This window comes from Lepus europaeus, chromosome 16 (genome assembly GCF_033115175.1).
Source record: "Lepus europaeus isolate LE1 chromosome 16, mLepTim1.pri, whole genome shotgun sequence".
NCBI classification, from domain to species: Eukaryota; Metazoa; Chordata; class Mammalia; order Lagomorpha; family Leporidae; genus Lepus; species Lepus europaeus.
In genome coordinates, this window is record NC_084842.1 from 69879465 (window position 1) to 69894699 (window position 15235).

Genomic DNA, 15235 nt, shown 5'->3' on the forward strand with positions numbered 1-15235 from the left:
AGTTTATAAAGCTTAAAGTAAGTCTTTGCTTTTGTCTATGTATTTTTTTTTTAATCCTGTCTTTGGTAATTAATGAAATCATTAAGATCTATTACTTTGGGGCTAGCATTATGGCATGGCAGGTAAAGCCACCACCTGGGATGCCAGCAACCCGTATGGGCACCAGTTTGTGTCCTGGATGCTCCACTTGTGATCCAGATCCCTGCTAATGGTCTGAGAAAAGCAGCAGAAGACGGTCCACATGCTTGGGGCCCTACCACCCATGTAGAAGACCCAGAAGAAACTCCTGGTGCCTGGCTTTGGCTGGCTCAGCCCTGGCCACTGTGGCAATCTGGAGAGTGAACCAATAGATCGAAGATCTCTCTCTTGCTCTGTATTTCTTCCTCTCTGTAATTCTCAAATAAATAAATAAGCCTTTAAAAACAAAAAACAAAGATGTACTACTTCACACTGTTGGCATTTTTAGATTGCATTGTGTTTAAGGGATTCGTCAGCAACTAACCAGCTAAAATAGCATAAACGTTAAAATTGCTACAGAGATTCAAAGTTTTAAATATAGAAATTCTAAATTACAGCTAATCATTGTTTTAATGTTTACAATAATAACCAGCTTTGAAAATTCACACTCTGTGTTTCAATGACCAAAAACCCCATCCATAAATCTTTTAAAGATACTGTTACATTTCTTTCCTAGCTAATGGATTATTCTTAGGGGTCTACTATGTTTAGTCTACAACTTTTTTATTTTTTTTCCTTAAATAAAACAGAGATCATTTTGTTATTCTTTTATGCCACGCTCTTGGTGAGAGAGAATACTAACGTGTAAGAGGTCCGAACAAAACCACATCCAGTGCCTTGAGTTGCAGCTTTTGTCTGTGACTCCGGTCACTGATTTTCAATTGGGAGATCATAAATGAAGGCTCATGTACTGCTATCCTGTTGATTTAAAACACACACACACATATTAAATACAAATATTGGTAGTACAAAATTTAAATATCTGCACAACAAATTTAATATTTTACATATCAGTGATGATCACTGTAACAGCTCATCCATGTGTGATTTAATTCTTTATTATGCTTCAAAACCCTTTCAATTCAAACTTAGCTACAAGAAAGACTCTTGTATATTAATAATTGCTATATTGATGAGTTTTGTCTTTTAAGGTTACTTTCTGCTGTAACTTACTATGATTTAGAAATTTATAGAGTGGAAAATTAATGAGTATTTTATAATCATTAATTACCTGTGTACCTCTAGCTTTTTACTATCATTTCACAAAAAATGGTAAAATTTAAGTAACTTACTTAATAACAAAGGCAGACTTGAAAAAAAAAATAGTTCTCAATTTAGATCATGTTGCTTTTCTTTTAAAGCATCTGTAAATTACACCTTTACATTACAATGTTTAAATGGTTTAGAAACTGAATAAGGTGTACTGAAATCCCAAGTGGGAACTAAGAAGCCCCCCCAGGTTGCGTGGGTGGGTGGGTAGAGGAGTACTGAATCGGTTTATTAGCAATGAAGACCATATGTAGGGGGTCAAAAGTCACAAGCGAAATAAGAAAAAAAAATTACTTTGTTTGGGACTGCAAATCCAAGCAACTCAGTACCCAACTGTGACTTCTTAACAACTAAGTATGACCTATCGAGACACAGAGTCTAATTATATAATTATTAACAATAACAATAGAAACAAGCGTTACTATATGCTGGGTCCTGTGCCAATGGCTAAATTCATACTCAAGAAAGCCCTGTAATGTATATAGTGTCTCTACTTTACAGGATACTTGTGAGAAGTTCAGTAACTTGCCCAAAGTCAGATAATTAATAAGAGGCAAGGCAGGGATCCAGACCCAAATATTGTTTATTCCAAAGACAACTCTAAACCACAACATTTTATCTGGGAAGGTATAGTGCTTTTGAGTACAGAAAAATGAGAATTCCTATGGAGGCTCTGTGAAACTTTAAAGGAAAAACCCTAAATTTCCCTTTACAAAATACCTTCCTTCACCTTCTCAACAGCTGTCTTCCCTCCACATCTGCCTGACACTTTTAACACAAAACTTACCAACTTTTTCAAGGCTAAAACTAAGTGTTACCTCTGCACTTCCAAAGCCTAACATGGTACTTGACAAAAACAAAAGCTTCAATCAATGTCTCTACAATAGCTGAATGAATGAATGCACGGGTGGATGAATGAATCAATACCAACATGACCAGTAGACTAAATTTAAGAAAGACAATGAGGGGCCAGTGCTGTGGCACAGCAGGTAAAGCCACTGCCTGCAGTGCTGCTGGTTCGAGTCCTGGCTGCTCCACTTGCCATCTGGCTCTCTGCCATGGCCTGGGAAAGAAGTAGAAGATGGCCCTGGTGCTTGGGGCCCTACACTCATGTGGAAGACCCAGAGGAAGCTCCTGGCTCGTGGCCTCAGATCTGCGCAACTCTGCCCATTGTGGCCATCTGGGGAGTGAATCAGCAGATGGAAGATTGATTCTCTCTCTCTCTCTCTCTTTCTCTCTGGGTGTGTGTGTGTGTGTGCCTCTGCCTCCCTGTAGCTCTACCTTTCAAATAAATACATAAATATATCTTTCTTTTAAAAAGGAAGGAAGGGAGGAAGGAAGGAAGGCAGGCAATGAGATGTAATGAAAATTAAACTGATATGAAAGTTTATGCAAGTATGAGTCCAGAGATGGAAATGAATCCTCCGGAGTGTATAGGCATATCAGGGAAGACACATGTCTGAAATGAATAAGGCCACATGTGTTAAGTGTTTGAGTATGAGCTGTGGCAATAAAAATTGCAAAAGATAGTAAAAGGCTTATAATAACTATCATAGATAACACAAACCTGTTATAATTTTGGCTAGCTATAGCAGATGTAACAGTGTTTTAATGTCACAGAAAAGAAACATTATACAGAATGAAAAATCCCTTACTGGAAATGTTGAGAGCAAAGATGTTTCAGATTTCAGATTTTTTTTGTATTTTTGAATATTTGCATATATATAAAATGAGATATCTAGATGATGGGACCCAAGTCTAAACACAAAATTCATTTTGTATTTCTACACACATAGTCTAAAGGTATTTTTTTTTTTTGGACAGGCAGAGTTAGACAGGGAGAGACAGACAAAGAGAAAGGTCTTCCTTCCGTTGGTTCACCCCCCAAATGGCCACTACGGCCAGCGTGCTGCGCCGATCCAAAGCCAGGAGCCAGGTGCTTCCTCCTGGTCTCCCATGTGGGTGCAGGGCCCAAGGACTTGGGCCATCCTCCACTGCCTTCCTGGGCCACAGCAGAGAGCTGGACTGGAAGAGGAGCAACCAGGACAGAACTGGCGCCTCAACCGGGACTAGAACCCAGGGTGCCAGCACCGCGGGCGGAGGATTAGCCTAGTGAGCCGCGGCGCTGGCCTAAAGGTATTTTTATACAATAATTTTAGTGCACCTGCATTTTCCCTGTGATCCATCACATGACGTCAGAAATACAGAAGTTTCTATTTGTGGCATCAGGCGGACCCTTTAAAAGGCTTATGGAGCATTTCAGATTTCAGATTTTTCTGAGTAGGGATGGTAGGGATGGACAATTTACAACAGGATTGTTGTAGTAGGCCAATTATGTGGAATGTGTAATACATTTTCCTATATATTCTTATGATCTGGTATCTACTGATAATCTATAAAAAGCTCTGTAAGTTTCACAGTAATGATCATTACCTGACATTGCTCCTATAAACTGACTTGTCTAATTGTCATTACCCTAGAAGCAGGGCTTTCTCCTCTACTCAAAGGCTCCAAAGGGCTCACCTGAAAACTGAACATCTTCAATTTTTCTATATAATAGGCTGTTCAGTACTTTAAAGTTAATCTGACAAGTGTAGAAAGTTGTCTCCCCAGTTCTCTAGCACTGAAAATTTGAGGCTACTCTGATAACCTTCACTTACCCAAAAGAAAAAGAGGCTATCACATTTACTGACCAAACATGTCAGTTAGCCTATTTAATTTCCCACTGTTGTTATACAAGGAAACTTCCCAAAAGACAACAAAATAAAAATAAAAACAGGGTTTCTCACATCCAGGATAACACATATATAATGGAAACCCCTAATCCCATTTTATTGCTCTAGCCTATTTTGTTTAATTCAAATTATATTTTATTTATTTTTGTCTTTCTAAGTAAAATAAAGACTGCCTTGGCAAACTTGTCTCTGTTATTTTTAGTCTATGAAATGGGGATGGTACTATATTACATTTTAATCAAGAGACTTAAATGAAATAATATAAAGTACTTCCATGTAACATGCATTGAAAAATGTTGCTGTTTATTAAATTTCAATTTTTAATTGAGGTATAATTTATGGCAACTCTGATGAAGTGGTTATTGTTGTCATTTAAAAAAACTGATTAAGAAAGATCTTGGCATCAATCCATTCAAATATGTGTCTTCGTGAAAATTCATCAGCATCAAATAAATAAGCTTTTCTTAGATCTGCCAGGTGCTCAGAGGTTGACCTTTGACGTTATCTGGAAATGATCTAGTTGACCCATCTTCTAATTCTCTAATTCTACCCTCCTTGGGAATAAAGCTTTTAAAATGGCCTGATTATTTTGACAAGAAAAACCAATTAAACTTGAAAACACATACTTTAAAAGATGCGAATGAATATATTCATAAAATGTCCTTTGTGTCCTCAACCATGGATTGAGAGCTGAAAAACTATATCTAGTATATTAAGTATCTTTGAGCAGAAAAATATATTTGAATGATAAAGACCCACCTGGGAAGCGTTGTTCCTTTGACATTATTGTCTCTGAAATTCTTCTCATACTGGGGTAGCTCAACAAATTCTATCAACCACTGAAGCGTATCCTCAAGGGTCCAATTATGAACTGCAAGAGGTACAAGAGGAGGGCATATTTTCAACACACCTGCTCTCTGAGCTTTTGCATGTATGTATATATGTATATATATATGTACACACATATATATGCATGTGTGCATATATCTATATCTATATATAATAATTTCAGAGGAAACAAAAGTGTCAGACTGAATTTTCAACTCAGTGTGATCAACAGTACTAAAATAGTATATCGTTTTCTCTGAGAAGCTAAAAACAATGAAAGACATCTTATGACTTTTAAAGCTTTATAGTCTGAAGCAGAAGAGGCAGATCAAAGTAATTGGAACAAATATTGGCAGGATTAATTTTAAAATAAGCTCTATACAAAGACTGTGCAGGATGCAATACTCCAGCATCTCCCTGGCTGTGGAAAACTTACCAGATATATAGTTCTTCACTCTATCCATGAAACACTATCTAATACACCTTGAGTATCAGGTTCCATTCTAGGCACCGGGCGGAGGGCACTGAACGAGACAGACACTGCCCTTGCAGAACTTAAATTCCTTTGGGATCAAGATGGGGCGACTTACAACAGAAGAAAGAAGAGGAAGGAAATTTCAGACAGTGACTGGTTAAGAAAGAAAGGAACGATGTCAGGGTAAGCTTCTCTGAGGCGCTGACATCTGAACTGAGACCAAAAAACTGCAAGGTGCCATGTTGTGAAGATCTGGGAGAAAAATCCTCCAATCAGAGGGGAAAGCTACTGTGAAAGAGAGATAACCAGAAAGTCTAACAGGGGACAGGTCACAAGAGGCTTCCACAAACTCTGGCTATCTCCCCACTTCAGTGACAAGGAGGGGAGTAAAATAATTTGTCTTTAAAACATCATTCTGGGGCCGGCGCTGTGGCATAGCAGGTAAAGCCGCCGCCTGTAGTGCCGGCATCTCATATGGGCATCTGGCTGCTCCACTTCTGATCCAGCTCTCTGCTATGGCCTAGGAAAGCAGTAGAAGATGGATCAAGTCCTTGGGCCCCTGCATCCATGTGGGAGACCTGGAAGAAGCTCCTGGCTTCGGATCGGTGCAGCTCCAGCCGTTGCAACCGACTGGGGAGTGAACCAGCAGGTGGAAAACTTTCTTTCTCTCTCTTTCCCTCTCTCTCTCTGCCTCTCCTTCTTTCTCTGTGTAATTCTTTCAAATAAATAAATATTTTTTTAAAAAAATCATTCTTTGATATGGAGAATGCACTATACAGGGTAAGACTGGAAATAGGGACAAAGGAGACCATTCCTTTCCTAACTGTCCAGGCAAAAGAGGTTATAGAAAGGAGTACATTAAAAAAAAAAAAAAGTGTATAGGGACTCGGAGTCTGGTGGGAAGAGAAAAGACAGTGACAGTGGTCACATAAAGGATATATTCTGGGGATAAGGCTGATAAGATAAGCTGATAAAATGGACAGGGGTTGGTAGCTAGCGGAAAGCCGAAAGCACTGAGTGGTGTCATTAACTGAAGTAGGAAAGGATATGAAGAGGAACAGATCTGGGGAGGCAAGTAAGGGCAGGTGATGGCGACCAAGAGCCAGCTTTAGACATGTTATGATTGAAGCATGTGTTAAACACCTAAGTATAGACAATACAGTAGCAGCCAGATGCACAAGCCTGAAGCCTAGGGACAGAGATATTAATGGGGAGTCATCACCATTGAGATGATCTTTAGGCAGAATGAGATCACTCTGAAGAGTGACTACAGCTATTAATAGACTTGAGGAGCTAGGATCTACATTATGAACAAAATCAGATCTAACATCTCTTCTGTTAGGTATTCTGAATTAAGTGCTTACATGCATTTTCTTCTTCAAATTAAAAAAAAAAACTAAAGAGTTGACATGATTATCTATATTTTGGAGATGAAAAACTGAGAAATTAATGAGATTAGGTGAGTAAGTGGGAATGAAGTTGAACTCAAATTAATTACACAACCTGACTCTACATTACTCTAAGAGCAAGAATACTAAATAACGGTGAAGATATAAACAAGCAGTTAAAATACTAGAAGCAATTCAGAGGTTTCTTTGTGTAGAGTACGAAGGGCAATGGCAAGCTTATCCAAAAGAAAGAATGCAAGTATGCTTTAAAAACAAAGAGTTCTATGTTATCTGCATTTAATTGGAGGATCTGGGAAAACAAAGTGCTTATCAATCATACACGAGGTCAAGCCAAGTAAAGCAAACAAGCAACAAAAGCAGATCTGGGAATCCACAGAAAATTATGAATTCATCTGGCAAGCAAAGCTAGGGTTTTATTAAGTGTCCTTTAGATAAAAAGCCTAAGTAAGTCAAATACAATTTTAAAGAAATAATTAATTTTGCTTAAAAACTATGTGTGGTAATTGACGATTTTATATGAAGAAAAGTTTTCCCAGATCTTTTAATGTTCTCCCCTTCATGTGTTCCTGCCACGAAGCCTGGATACAGTCTGCGGCTGCTGTGTCCATTGAGCCAAACAACTGAGGACACCAGCCAAAGGTTCAAGCCCTGGGTGCTTTCCACTGAATTTAATACATTCAAAGTAGCCCTTTTCCTCTTGGGTTTCTTCCTATTCAGGATGAACTGCATGGAGAACTGCCTCAGCTTGGCTGCCAAGAAACCCACAGCGCAGCTGCACCACCCACACCCACACAGAAACCACGCCGAGAAAACAGGATGCGATTCTCTGCCATTCCCCTGACTGCTTAACAGTGACAGCCCCGATCGAAACACTGCAGTACATCAAAACAGGACCTCAATCCCAATGACACGGTAGAAAAAGGAAAACTCAAGTGAAAAAGAATACATATTTAAACTGCTCATATCCTCGTATTCCTCTACCTAGCAAATAAAAAATGCTAGTGGTTCTGCAGTAGCTTTCTTCACAATGAGTCTTTAAAACAACAAAGTTTCACACAGAACCCATGGTTTACTTTGTGGGAGGTTCACTTTTCCTTTTGCTGTCTGGTTTCTTTGATGAAGTCAAGTAAATACCTTCACTTCTCATGATCAGCACTTGCGTTTTAAATTAGCTTTCTCTGCTCCAAATATTCTGTCTTCAATTCTTAGGACAGATGACTCTCTCTCTTTCCTAGGGACCTTGTACCCGCTTTCCTCGAATGAAATCTTTATTCTCTATCCTTTTGCCTGATCTTTGCTATTTATTTTATTACACCTCCACGTCTCGGCTAACACTTTAATTCCTCAGGGGAGACTTCCCAAACATCGTTATGTGACCAGAAATCACATTGTGCTTTTTATGTATAGCATTTAAACAGCTGTTTATCTGTGTGATTATTTTTTCAACATCTGTTTACCTCACTAAGGTATACTGTCTTGCTCACTACTCTGTCCCCAGCAGTATGGTACACAGAAGGAATCAACCACAGTGCCTGCTTCCTTGTTGGATACTGCTGAATAAATGAAGAAAATGTTTAAATTGATAAGCATTGTTGAAATCTATTTTTCACTGCTTTATAAGGGGAATAAAATAAACAAATCAGGATTCTTCTAAATCAGAAATCCTTGAGTAAAAGAGTCGCCCATTTAAAAGCTATCTGGTTCCTTATCACCCACCTGTCCTATGTCTTTTACAAGTGCTCTTGCTAAACAACACTTCCACCAGAGGGCAGGCAGAGAAGGACATGGTATTCTTTTAAAAAACAGACCTGAGAATCTGCAGAGCTACAGAAATGCCACTTTCTACCTTGTTAAATTATTCTTTCTGCTCGAGACGGTTCAGTGGTATAGGCTGATGTCTCACAGTGATTTTTAACAATTTATTCCAAGACCAATAAAGGACTCAGGACTGGAAAGAAACCCGATTATATTCCTGATTGTGCTACTGATTCGTGGTGACACCATAGCCAAGTTATTTAACTATGGCGCAGCATCTTCCCATACGTACAAAATAATGCCACTGAGCTAGACCATCTTTAAAATTCATTCAAATTCTGTCTCTAAGATTATTATAAAGCAACAGAGCTAATTATGTGCAGAAAGCTAAGCTGCCTCTTGCAATGTAGGAATTCCATACTGGAGTGACAGCATCCTGGCCATTCCACTTCTGATCCAGCTCCCTGGTTATGTGCTTGGGAAGGCAGTGGAAGATGGCCCAAGTGCTTGTATCCCTGCCACCCATGTGGGAAACCCAGACGGAGTTCCCAGTTCCTGGTTTTGGCCCAGCCCAGCAGGACCCAGCAGTCATGGCCATTTGGGGAGTAAACCAGTGGATGGAAGATCTCTGTTTCTCCCTCTCTGACTACCACTCTGATTTTCAAATGAATACATAAACAAAAACAAAATGAAAATATAAACAAAAACAAAACACTGCTAACAAAATGGTTAGCCAAGAATGGTGAGTTATAGAAAAAACTAAGAACTTTCAAGACAGTAATAAAAATTGTTGCACTAGTTAATAAATTTACTATTTATTAAATATCTGGAGTTTGGAAATGTTATTTCAAAAAATCACTGCAACCATCTTTTAACGTAGAAACTTTTATCATCGTATTGAACCTAAAAATTTAAGAAGGAGAAGTTCTTAATTTGGTATAACAGATAAATAAGTGATCAAGCCAGGTTTCAGATCAAGCAGGTTTCCAGAGCTGTTAACCACCCTGCAATGATGCTGCCTCTTTGAGTAAAAGAGTGACCCTAACAGTCAGGTGAGGCGGCTGGGGGAGATGGTTTATGGTCACACTTGCCACCACACATGCAGCTTTTGAAGGTACCACACTCTTTGTCCCAGCCACCCCGGAAGCTTTGCAGGCTCTGCAACCCAGATCAGGAATTCTCTCTCATGAAATTGTCCCTGTGCACCCATTTCCAGATGTCAGTGGCTCTTCTTTGGGCTCCCTGACCACCTGGACATATACGTGCCATAGGATTTATCACATACTACAGTGGAAGTGTGCGTGCATTCCTTCCTCCAGATGATGAATTCCAAGAGGGCAGGACTTCATTTTTACCTGACTCATAGTGACTGTTAATACTAAAACACCACATTCATTTGACACGGGGCTTTATATTTAATACACACTTTCACATGCATTCTCTTTTAACTCCCATAACCACTCTGAAAGATGGCTTGGCCAGAGTGTTTCATTACATGGTCACACACATCTAAAAACCAAGAGAGCTATAATTTCAACTCCAATCTTCTGGCTCCAAGTCCTCTGACAATATCGGTAGCTCCTAATTTAGGACAGCTCACCAACACTAAAAACTTGAAACATTTTCTTTTAGAAATAAACGTTCCATGTAGTACTGATAATAATACAAGAGTCAAACATTCTTATATATGAGCAACCTAACACAGGCAATTGCATTAATGGACTTTAAGGTGCAATCTTGTAAAACTAATGCTCCCAGAACATGCAGTCATAATCTTGTATTGTTACAGGCTGAAAAATATAAAATATCGTAGGATTCTCCTAAGAACCCCCAGTACCCAAGGCCCAGAGGTTGCAAGAGGAAAGCTCCATGCAGCTACGTCAGTTCTTCATCATGGAGGTGACTGCTACAGCGTGAAGGGGGCCGTGCAACCTGGAAGAAAAGACGTCACAGAGTCACAGGACTCCAAACTGGAGCAGGGCTCAGAAGCCAAGGTGAGGGCCGGGAGAGCAGGGACAAGATGGCGAGAAGCAGCAGAACCCTTGAAGACGAGGGGATGTGGCACTGTAGGATGTGGGGAAACACACATTCGTGTATTTTTTTTTTTTTCTGACAGGCAGAGTGGACAGTGAGAGAGAGAGACAGAGAGAAAGGTCATCCTTTACCATTGGTTCACCCTCCAATGGCTGCTGCGGCCGGCGCACCACGCTCACTGATCTGAAGCCAGGAGCCAGGTGCTTCTCCTGGTCTCCCATGGGGTGCAGGGCCCAAGGACTTGGGCCATCCTCCACTGCACTCCTGGGCCATAGCAGAGAGCTGGCCTGGAAGAGGGGCAACCGGGACAGAATCCGGCGTCCTGACCAGGACTAGAACCCGGGGTGCCGGTGCCGCTAGGAGGAGGATTAGCCTGTTGAGCCACGGCGCTGGCCACATTCATGTATTTTCAGAGCAACAACGCCAAGATGAGGCTTCTCCTTCTCACTGCCCCGCCCCTTTGCTGCTAACAGGGCCATTTTCTGTAATTGGGAATAAAGTTTCCGATTCTTCACTGGTTTCCCTTTTATCCCTTGCTGCAGTCTGTCCCACCACCAAATAACTATTTTGGATGAGCGCCAGAAAAAGATGAAAGTTGGGACCAAGCAGAAAAGGCTTTGTGACAGCAGTAGGGTCTTAGTAATGGGACTGCACAGACACAGGACGGGCTGGAAATAGGTATCAACAGAGAAGTAAGCAAGCCGGCGTTCCTGTGGCCACCCAGCTGAAGCAGCCTTCTAAAAGAGGCACGGGAACATGTGTAGGTATAGTCTCCGCTGTACAACCAGATTATAAATGCAGACGAAGCACTCCAGCGGAAAGCAATCTCTCCCTTCCTAGAATTTTGTAGTCCTTACTACTTCTATCAAATGGCACATCACAAGCGCTGCCTTATTTTTTAACTATTTATGTCTTATGTTCCTACTTTACTGTAAACTTCCATGATACAAGGGTTATCAGACCAGGTATAAAATTACCATTTAAAGTGTTAACTGAATGTCTAACTAATTTGTTCTTCCTTTAAGAATGGGTTTCATTTTTTTTTTTCAAGACTCTATATGCTATTCCATGGTTGTGTGAAGACAAACAATACTATTTCTATGGTAGCTCATTTCAAAGCAGTACTGGAGAATCCTTGGCCCCAGACAAGAGCACAGAGTCATATAAATAATAGAGGCACCAATCTAGAGCTGTGTGGTTGACAGTAGCAGATGAGAATTTGTGTGCTACAAATCCATCCTCTGTCATAAGCAAACTTCACATAGACCAGTCTGAAAAATAAAGGATTAAAATATATGAATTTACTTGTTCCTTTCATCTATAAGGTGCAATCTTATAAAACTAATGCTCCCAGAACATACAGTCATAATCTTGTATTGTTACAGGCTGAAAAATATAAAATATCTCAGTGAAGTACCACTAAACGGATTTCCATGTTACACTTAATACATGTACATGCTAGGATAAACATCTTAAAGATGATTTGTGAAATCATTTGAACATGGTGGAAAGAAACAAATTTCTAATTATAAAGCATTTTTGTGCGTGTATAGTCATGTTAGCAGCAGTAACATTTTTTGAGCATTTGGCTATTTCCATCAACTGCTCTAAATCCTTTATGACATTATCTCACAAAATTCTCTCAACCACCCTATGAAGTGGGTCTAAGAAGTAGTATTGGAATCCTTGGTTTACAAATCAGGAATCTTGGACACAGAGAGTTTAACACCCAAGTCTAAACACCAAGTAAGTAGAGGAAATAGTTTTCAGAACTGGATCTCCTTAATTCAAAGTCCCAACTCCTAACCACTCTGCACTTTCTCCTCCTGCACTCAGAGAAAACTTCAACACACAGCCAAATCCACCATTGGCTACGGCAAATTTTGAATATAACAGACAATCACATTACACTTACTGTGCATTTCATTTTTTAGTACCTCTCCAATCACTTTTTATAAACTGCTATATCCTAAACTTACAATACAAAATTTCCTGTAATGTCACTCATTAGTGTTAAGAAAGCAAATGGTGGCTGGCGCCGTGGCTTAACAGGCTAATCCTCTGCCTTGCGGCGCAGGCACACCGGGTTCTAGTCCCGGTTGGGGCACCGGATTCTATCCCGGTTGTCCCTCTTCCAGGCCAGCTCTCTGCTATGGCCCGGGAAGGCAGTGGAAGATGGCCCAAGTCCTTGGGCCCTGCACCTGCATGGGAGACCAGGAGAAGCACCTGGCTCCTGGCTTTGGATCAGCGCGATGCACCGGCCGCAGCGCCCATTGGAGGGTGAACCAACGGCAAAAAGGAAGACCTTTCTCTCTCTCTCTCTCTCTCTCACTATCCACTCTGCCTGTCAAAAAAAAAAAAAAAAAAAAAAAAAAAAAAAAAAAAAAAAAAAGAAAGCAAATGGCAAAACAGTTTCTTTTAGCAAATGAATGCATTTCAGAGAAATTAGTTTCTGATACCACGAGAAAGAAGTACAGTACAGTTAAAAACACACTCACTATATTCCATTAAAGCATGAGAGTGTCTTTATAAATATCAAAAGGTTTGGTAAGAGGGTTGGAGAGAAGGAAAACATATTATTAACACTAACTATATTTAAAGTTGGCCACAGGAATGTTTATAGAAAGAAGTTCTATATTTCGCAGCTTCTCCTAAAAACAAAGCAAAAAACATATACTCTGAAAAAAGTTTTAAGTATTAACATGTTTATATAAAATGTTATATTATGAAACAATGCAGTTGTACATTCATGTCCACCACTTTTAAATTCAAGTTCAACTAAGAGTTTTAAGTTGCAAAAACCTCAGAAATTCTCTTTACACTGACAGACAACTTATCATAGGAAAATGCAATTAACCTAAAAGTTCACTATGGCAGGGTTATGATAAGGAAAATAAATTAAATGTAATATAAACATGAAAGAGAATAACTTTTTTAAATGTAGAAGCTGAAGAAGTTTAAGCCCTTCCATATTTCATCTTAACTCCATTGGTTTTACAGGCTTCATGGTGTCATTTCTAAGTGGGACTTCGGGTGATCAGCTGCTCAGCATAGTCAAGACAGGCTTATCTTTAGAACAGAGCCAGAATGTGAGCTTGAGCTCCTCATTTGCAAGCTGGTCAGTGGAGCATGTCTTTGTACCATGGAGGAATTCCTGCCACATGCTATATTTGGACACCTAAAGCCACACCCTCAACTTGGGAAGTTCAGAGATTACACTCTTGCATCAAGCAACAATCACATGTAATTTTTAGAGTCACTAGGCAAATGCTGGTAACTGAATACTCAGAACTTAAGAATTACCAAGGTGTTCTTGTCCCAATTCCTATTACAAATGGCAATCTTATTAGCATTCTAACCACATCAGCACCTAGGCCCACAAAGATGGTGAGAGATAATAAAGACACATCTTAAAAAAACAGAAATGGAGAAATGCTGTGTCCCAAAATCTTACAACCATTCTGAGGATTAACAGACAAAATGCATGTGGATATAATTATTACAAATGTAAATTAACATAATAAAATAAATGACAAGTACAGGGCCAGAAATGCCATATAATAAAGGAAATTCAAGGAATGTCCTTTCTTTGTAAATGATTCAGCAGAACCAGTGAGCTAAATGGCCATAAGAGAAATAAATGCTTAATCAAGTTTTCCTAAGTAACTCATTATAGACATCAATGAGGGTATTAATCACCTTAGGGACACAGTGGCTAAATCTTGGCTACTCATTCCCTCATTTTGCACTCGGTTTTCTTCATTTTTTAACAATAAACTGAGAATAAAAATAATATTTCACATTCAATGAAGTTAAGTGCTTAAAGGACAAAGAATGCTTCCTATTCATTTCTATATTCCTCACATGTTACCCAACACCCAAAATAGAGCAGGCACTAGACAAAGGCAGAATGGTCGGTACACAGAACATCACTGTTGTCAGAAAAGTGAATCCAGGGATGCCAGGAAAACGTCACTTTCACTGCTTCACTGTAGTAGCATGTGCAGATAAAGCAACAAATGTCCTCAAAAACGTGATCCAGCTTCATAAAATGAAGAGCATGCTATTTCCCAGAGTATATTTAATAACAAAATTCTACTTCTAAGTTATAGTTTTATATGTGTTTGCTTTAATGGACTGCTGGTAAAAAGAAGTTTTCTCTCTTGGAATTTGATTCTTGAGATTTCTACACAAGAAACAACAGTATTCTCTAATCCACATGGATAATGAGAACAGCAAACAGCAGGCCTCTATTAGCCATCAAGCACTAGGTCTCAGCTCTAAGTCATTTAATTCTCAACACAACCCTCTAAACCAGCATTATTACTAACTTCATTCTGCAAACATGGAAAATCAGAGAGAGAGAGAGATGAATTTACTAGTACCGGGTCGCAATCTAGTGCTATACGGAGACCTCAACACATGCATTCAAGCCCCACTACTTTGGGATGTTGTCTGTCCAGGAGAGAACTGTGGGCTGAGGCATTTCTCTAGGTATCAGTACTCAAAAGATGAGAAGCTTTGGATGATAAATCTACTTGTTGCTCAATGAAAATGTAAGATCCTATATTCATAATATCAGAAAACTTTTAGTATGGATTTAAGATATTTACCTTGGGGCCGGCCCTGTAGCATGGTAGGCTAATCCTCCACCTGCAGTGCCAGCATCCCATATTGGTGCCAGTTCGTGTCCCAGCTGCTCCTTTTCCCAT

General features: G+C 39.6%; 1 protein-coding gene across 2 annotated transcripts in view; it reads right to left on the minus strand.

The window, feature by feature from the left end:
• Positions 1-15235, minus strand: part of STIM2 (stromal interaction molecule 2) — a 162445-nt gene that overhangs the window by 34648 nt on the left and 112562 nt on the right. For both annotated transcript variants that reach the window (XM_062213281.1, XM_062213282.1), the window contains exons 4-5: positions 4782-4893; positions 821-936 (exon numbers count right to left, since the gene is read on the minus strand). In XM_062213281.1, the coding sequence (XP_062069265.1) occupies positions 821-936; positions 4782-4893 (228 nt within the window). The remainder of the gene's footprint in view (positions 1-820; positions 937-4781; positions 4894-15235) is intronic.